General features: G+C 43.3%; 2 protein-coding genes across 3 annotated transcripts in view; both read right to left on the bottom strand.

The window, feature by feature from the left end:
• Positions 1-2,488, bottom strand: part of zgc:101731 (SNARE_SNAP25N and SNARE_SNAP23C domain-containing protein) — a 12,080-nt gene extending 9,592 nt beyond the window's left edge. For both annotated transcript variants that reach the window (XM_017431049.3, XM_017431050.3), the window contains exons 1-2: positions 2,363-2,488; positions 490-650 (exon numbers count right to left, since the gene is read on the bottom strand). In XM_017431049.3, the coding sequence (XP_017286538.1) occupies positions 490-570 (81 nt within the window). In that variant the 5' untranslated portion in view covers positions 571-650; positions 2,363-2,488. The remainder of the gene's footprint in view (positions 1-489; positions 651-2,362) is intronic.
• Positions 2,489-3,369: 881 nt separating this feature from the next.
• LOC108244661 (calpain small subunit 1) overlaps positions 3,370-7,225 on the bottom strand; it is a 7,587-nt gene continuing 3,731 nt past the window's right edge. Inside the window, exons 4-11 of the mRNA XM_017431045.3 lie at positions 6,988-7,080; positions 5,149-5,206; positions 4,977-5,041; positions 4,717-4,785; positions 4,519-4,597; positions 4,336-4,452; positions 4,139-4,197; positions 3,370-3,716 (exon numbers count right to left, since the gene is read on the bottom strand). Of these exons, the coding sequence (XP_017286534.1) occupies positions 3,690-3,716; positions 4,139-4,197; positions 4,336-4,452; positions 4,519-4,597; positions 4,717-4,785; positions 4,977-5,041; positions 5,149-5,206; positions 6,988-7,080 (567 nt within the window). The 3' untranslated portion in view covers positions 3,370-3,689. The remainder of the gene's footprint in view (positions 3,717-4,138; positions 4,198-4,335; positions 4,453-4,518; positions 4,598-4,716; positions 4,786-4,976; positions 5,042-5,148; positions 5,207-6,987; positions 7,081-7,225) is intronic.

The following is a 7,225-nucleotide window of genomic DNA, read 5'->3' as shown; positions in this document are numbered from 1 at the left end:
CCTGTAGCTGCAGCTTGTTCAACATGAGCAGAAAACAGTCCATCAGTCCATCAGTCCCTCTCAGAGACACTGTCCTCTGTCTTTATCTGTGATGAGTAAATATCATGTCTGTCCCAGAGGATGCCCCCACCGAGGGTGTGTGTGTGTGTGTGTGTGTTGGCACTGCCTCATGCTGACTGTATGACCTCATCTGAACCTTTTGTTTCTCTACCAGTGGTTGCCCAGGGAGACCAGCTGTCTCCATGGTAACCAGGTGAGCCAGGTGTCGTTAAGGCTGGCTCCCTCGGGCTCAGAGCGGGTTCAGCTCATGTGTTGTGTGTCATGTTGTGTAGTCTGAGCTTCTCTGACGGACTGCTTCGTGTTCAGAGGTTAAATCGAGTTTCACTTCAGTGAAACATCAATATGGACCTCAGGGGCCACCGTAGAAGCAAAATATGAGCTAAAAGCTAAAAGGAACAAAATTCTAGCTGAAAGCTAAGTGATAATTACCTCATCTGTGACCTGATTGGCTCTCCTTTGTAGCTCCTCCTGCTCCGTGAGGACGGGCGGGTCCATGTGGCTGTTGGCCATTTTGTGTGTGTGTGTGTGTGTGTGTGTGTGTTCAGTCCCAGGTGATCAGGTCAGGAAGCAGCATCAGGTGCTTTTGTTGTCTGAAGGAAATGAGAGAAACTGCTGCTGCTGAGTTTTACAAACAAAACATTTTAAATTTAATGATCATCAAACTTTGACTTTAACTGAACTGAAATATTGATTTTAAATTTAAATAATTAAATTTAAAACATGAAAACTTTTATTTATTTAAACATTTTAGGCCAAACTACAGACTTTCGCAGGCTTGGATTATCCTCTCTCAGGTGGAATCTTGACATTAAACACAAAAAAGACAAATCTAACCTTATCTGCGTCCTAAACTATCAGTTAATCACACGTTATGAGTCCCTGTAAAGCTGGTGTTGTTTTAGAATAACGCCAGCCTACTCTGTTCTTTCACCCTGAACATTTCAGTTCATATTCGTGGTATTAAATGATACGTTATGTTGTGTTTTTTGTTTTATTGGTTTCTCTGAAGTTAATAAGTGATTTCCTCCTCCTGCTGGTCACATGACCCTCTCACCTCAGCCCCCCAGCAGGTGCTGGGGCTTCATCTGAAGATAATTAAGAGTAAAAAGGTTCACACTTTCCTTTCAGACTCCTGTTCGTCATAATTAAACCCGACAGTTAATTAATCACCTCCTCCTGGAGCAAAGAGGAGGATGATGAAGAGGAAGAGTCTTCGATGCAAAGCTGAGTCACTTCAGGCTTCGTTTAATCACCTTTTGATCCAAGAGGAACTTTATTTCACTGCATGGTTAATTTATGATCATTTCTATCTGTTATGGAAAATAAAAGCCTCTTCTCCTGAGACCCCCGTTATTAGTTATCGCTGAAGGAGGAGCGATCATGTTTCTGCCTGTTTGTTTGTCTGTACTGTTAGCAAAATATCTCATGAATCACTGAATGGATTTTAATGAAACTCACAGAAAATAATCATTGTATGTTTATCTAGGACTGATTTACTTTTCAAGATGGCCGCCACAGATAATTGACTTCAGCCAACAGTTATACCTTCATGGATTTTAGAGACATAGAGCTATGATGTGGTGTGGTAGTAGCTGAGAGTCAGTAACAACAGATACTCTGATAGTTGTTGTAGGAGCAGATTATGAATAACTGTATTTCTGAATGGTGTTGAGTCACGTGATCAGTCAGCATTTATTTAGGTTGAAACCGTTGTTGAGACGGCAGGTGTGTTCCACCAGGTAGGGGGAAACAGTTTATATTTAACCCTAACTCCACGTTGAACGCGAAAACCAACTATGCTGTGAACGCTGTGATTGTGTCAACATGTTGGAGGATTAATTCGTTGTAAAAGGAAATGCGATGATTATGGTCCGGAAGCATGGAAACTAAATGGATTACCTGCACTAACATGATGACGGCTCTGGTTTTAATTCAGCGGATAAGTAAAGTAGCGCGTGAGCTTTACCCCGGGGTACCACCTCGGGGCTTCAAGCCTTGGCAATGCCTCTACAGTTGTTTTCATCTAAAAACTGATGTTTCTGATAAAATGTAAAAGAACTCAGATGTTTTTTCACTCTGCTGTTTATTTCCTGAGTTGAGCCTCCTGTTTTCTCTCATTTCCCAAGAAAAAATAAACATTTGTGTTTTAACTAAAGACAGCTTTGCTCCAAATGTAGGTTTTATCAATAAATATTTAGTCTCAGTTACCTGTCTTATTTTTCCACCTGAACAATAATCCTCCCTCCTCTCGTTTATCAGCTCAGATTTGATTTTAATTTAATTCAGACAGGAACTCTCCTACCTTTCATCGGTTTTCTTGCTTTTTGTCTCCAAATTTTCCACATGAAACCGTCTCCAGGCTGCAGCTCCTCGGTGTGTCCTCCTCAGCATCCCCAGCTTCCTCTGGCCCCGCCCCCCGGCCCAGGCCACGCCCCATTACCATCATCAAAATCAACATCGAGAGCCAAACAGGAACTCCAACAAGAGGAAATAACAGATCCAGACAGGGTGGGGGGACCGACCCAAACCTCCAGCAGCTGAACCTTCAGCTTCTGAAGGACCAGAGTCTGGAGGCTTGACTGCAGGTAACGTTCTGAAGAGGAGAACCTGAGAGACAAACGTTTAACAGGAGAAACACCGCCTGGAGGACCGGCGCCGGCCTCCTCCGCCTGTCCGACCAACACCGGCCTCCTCCACCTGTCCAGAGGTGAGGCTCTTTTTACAGACTATGACATCATCGTGAAACTCGGGGGTTCCTCTGGTGAAACGTGGGGCTCCAGTTCCCGACAGCATCACTCCAGACCAAACCTGCTTCTTCTTCTGCTTCCATTTTCCCTGATAAACAGTAACCTCCTCAGTAGCCTACAGCGGCCTGCTGCAGCTGGCCCCGCCTCCTTCTAAGAAGGTAACTCCGCCCACAATCAGCCCACAGAAACTCTAAAAACAAGTCGTTAACGTTTGAAACCAGAGAAATGGACACTGCAGTGTTTTATGATGGTCTTTAACTAAAAGGAAAAGAAGAAAACTAATTATTTTGAGATTTAATTTCATTTCGCCTTTAAATTATAAAGATGTAATAAATAATTTTAACACCTCTCTATGGTTTAAAAGAGTAAAGAAACTCAGTGTTTGACAATAAAAACAGTTAACTGAAGAACATTTATTAAGCTTTGTACCCTTAAAGCCGTCTGCATCACTCTCACATTTCTTTGTTTTATTTTATGACAACAAATGTGATCCAAACTGAACTGAAAGAAATCCGACTGAACCTGGTGGGAAAACTTGGAAAAATACAAAAGAGACAGTTTGTTTCCAGTTGGGTCACTTTAATTATTTTAACAGTCAGAATCTTTTCCATAAACTTTGTCAGCCTAATAAAAATGAAAATCTTTAGAAATCAAACACACATTTGTGCTACAGAGACGCTGTAGCACCACCTGGTGGCAGGAGGTCATCGGCTCCACTTTGCTCTGAGTTGTTCCCCGTTTTCTTAAGCTCGGAGCTGGAATGTTTTTACTCCTGATGGATAAATATGGCAACGTTCTGAGCACAACTGCACATCCGTAAGCAGAAGAAGAAGAAAGGAGCTGTAAGATGTTTCTGCTGCGGAGCGGCTCTTTTTTGTTGGTTCATGAATACATCGTCAGCTGAAGCCACTGTGAGACAGAAGAGCATCTGTCAGTCAACTTTCAACAACATATTTTCATTTCCTGCTGGTCATTCCATAAAAATCCCAAAACAGGTTTGTTCTCTGTCCAAATTTTATAAATTATTTTCTGTAAAGAAGAATTAGGATTACAGGAAAACGTCACACTTCTCCACACACTCAGGAAATAAAAACGCTGAATTTCACTTCAAGAAATGTGGGAGATAAACATGAATATCTGCAGCTAAATACAAAAGATTATGTTGCAACTATTTTATAGAGATTAAAGTGATATTATGTGTTTGTTTTACTATTATTGCTAAAACAATTTATGATCAAGCAAAAATGCTACGTTTTCTTACTTCACTTTAAAAACATCTTTAAAGCAAATCTAAGCCTGAAGTTAAAGTTTATGAATCCAAACTGTTTCACCTCTTTGATGTCCAGGCAGATGGTGCCGTTGTTGTCATTATCCAGAGTTTTAAAAGCTCCTGAGGAACACAAATAGAATATTTCAGGACAAATTATCTGTAGAGATTACATAAAACTGTAATTTCACTCTTTAAACCTCATTCAAGTTATGATTTTGGAGCAGAAGAATCGTCTAATAAAAACAGGCTGGGACTCACTGCACATGGCGTCCAGCCGCACCAAGCAGCCGATGTAATTATCAAAGTCCATGTTGCCGTGCTCGTCGCTGTAGCGACGGATAATCAGCTTGTAGAGGTCATCGTTCAGGGGGAAACCTGAAACACAAAGTCTGAGATAAAGCAGGACTTTTCTGTGGATTTAAACCCAGAAGATCGGCTCACCTGCAGCCTTGAAGGCGTGCGGCAGCTCGTCGGCGCCGATCACACCGGAGCGGTCCTGGTCGTGGGACAGATAGATGCCCTGAGGACGACACGAGGCAGAGAGGTAAACACCACAACATGCAAACACAGAAACGAGACGAAGCGGTTCGCTGGTTTAAGCTCACAGAAAGTAAAAAAGACAAAATGCTGAGAACCAACCTGCCACTTCTTGATGTTGCTCCAGAGATATTTGAACTCATGAAAGCCCAGTTTTCCTGTGCTGTCGCTCTGCAGGGAGTCAGGTCAAAGGTCAAACTTTTAGCTTTTAGCTTTCAGCTATCCTTTCACTACCATTCTGCTAATTTCAGCTTTAATTAGGTTTTTGATTCTTTAGTTAGTGTTCTGCTTCTTCAGTAACTTTCAGCGCTCAGCGTTTTCACAGAAAACGGATCTCTGAAATATCTGGAGTGGAAGGATACGTCCATGACGGCGACCATGCTCCTGCAGGACTCGATGCTGAAGCCGTCAGTCTTCAGGCTTCCATCTGTGGGTCAAAAGCAGCAGCAGCTTCAACTCAGATCCCAGCAGATTAACGAGAACAAACCTTAAACTGAAGAGAGTTTGGATGGAAGAGCGGAAGAGCGGACTCACGCCTGCTGACGACTCGGTTCAAGATGTCCATCAGCTCCTTTGGGTTCACCTCCAAGTCCTGTGGGAACACAAACACTCATCAGAACCGACTTCCTGTTGGCGCCAGATAAATGTTTCTGTCGGGGCTGATAAAACTGTAGAAGCCTTTTTTATCATGTTTAAATTCTGTGTATGGATAAAAAGCAACTAAACTTCCTGAGAAGTCAGGATCTAAGAAGAAAGTCCAGTTATCACAATGTCCAAACAATTTAACATCAGTTTAAGTCTGAAAATAATAAGAGTCAAAGAGCTGATGCAAAAAAAATACTCTTAACTTCTTTGTCCTGCTGGCTGAAAACAGAAACGATCTGTCCTCCCTGCTCCATCCTTGTGTTTGAGTCCATTATAATTACTCATCTGTGTTTTTGTTCCATGCAGGCTTCAGTCAAAGACATTTCTTTTAGATTCTCCACCAAAGGAAGTCGCAGAAACAAAGTGAGTCACATCTGATCTGAGAGGGACTCAAACCATCTGACTCACTGATGGGAATAAAAACGATAAACTGACTCATAAACCCTCTCAGATATATGTTTGTGTTGCCCGACAACACGCACTGCCAAAACATCCTAAATTTAACACAAAAATGGGGAAGTTTAAGAGATGAAGTGAAACTTTTTATCTAGTAGTTGATGTTTTGTGACCTGATTTTTATTTTAGTTTTTTCTCCACGCAAAAACTGAGAAACACATTGAGAGGAAAGTTAGGATTTCCCACGTTTGAGGAGCACATTAAACGCAGCACACAGTTCTGCGAGCAGGTCTGGTTCTGCTCCTTTTAAAACAGGAACTCCTACGCCCGTCAGCTGGCCCTGCCCACTTACACCTCATCCGTCCCTCATCGTGGTCGCCGCCCTGAAAGTTCAGAGTAAATGCAGCCAGTGAGAGCTGACTGGTTTAACTGGTGCCCCCACCCCGTCTGACTCACTGCGAGTCGGAGCCGCCCTGACAAACAACGGCAGGAATGCAGAACCACCCTGCAGCTAAACGAGCCGTCCGCATGTTCGACAAACAAACAGGGACCGGAGCCTCCGGGAATCCTCCGGGAATCCTCCTGAAACATCCCAACTCACAGAGGAACAGCGTGCTGCTTCCTCTCAGAGTTTCTCTGACATAATCCCAGCAGCCTGAGAGTCAGATTCCAGCTTTAATGTCTGCTTCGGGAGGAAGCTGTGAAATCATTTATCACCACATCCCGACTGTTCAGATCCTGTCATTCCTTCTTTATCAGGACAAAGCAGTTCTTTCACTGAGCCCAGAGACTTTGTTAAAACAAAAAAACAACGACTTCCTTCAGTTAACCTCTGATACGACAGAGAGTCTGATCTGTGTGGTTCCACAAATCAAAGCCTTCATCGGTCACGTCTAACCTGAAGAACTCAGGAGCTGTTCTGGACCAGCTGATGTCTCCAAACAGCTGGTCCAGAACCGTTTCTATCATCTATCATCATTTTTTACATGTCTGAACAAAAAAGGTCTTCAGCAGGTCCAAACTGCTGCTGGACTCTGAACCAGAACCACCAGAACTCATGACTCCTGTTTTAATCACCTGTTCATTTGAAACTTGGTCTTCAGGCCCTGAATGTATTTGGGAATTGTTAAAGCTTATGGTTCTCAAACTGTAGTACAAGTACCAGTGATAGTACCCAGGATCCCTTCTGTGGTACTCAGAAGTATTAAGTATACAGAATGTGTGTTGAAACCATTTAAAGCGTTTCCGTTCTTAAAGGATCATTTTATTGGTTAAAACAGTGAAATCTGGAGCTAAAAGCGTCACATTCAGGATAAATGAAGAGGAACTCACGTCTCCAGCCAGCTGTTGGAAAACTTTCCGGAACTGTTTCTCCTCATCGTTCTCATGGGCCTCTGCGAAGTGCGCGGGTCTGCGAGGAGGAGGCTGCAGCAGAACGAGCTGTGGTTAGTTCTCAGTAAGCAGCTGGGTCACCAGGTGGGTCAGCAGCTGGATCACCAGGTGGGTCACCAACTGGATCACGGGTGGATCACCAGGTGGGTCACCAGGTGGGTCACCAAGTGGGTCACCA

Source organism: Kryptolebias marmoratus, linkage group LG2 (genome assembly GCF_001649575.2).
Source record: "Kryptolebias marmoratus isolate JLee-2015 linkage group LG2, ASM164957v2, whole genome shotgun sequence".
Taxonomy (NCBI): domain Eukaryota; kingdom Metazoa; phylum Chordata; class Actinopteri; order Cyprinodontiformes; family Rivulidae; genus Kryptolebias; species Kryptolebias marmoratus.
This window is presented reverse-complemented; position numbering and strand designations above follow the sequence as displayed.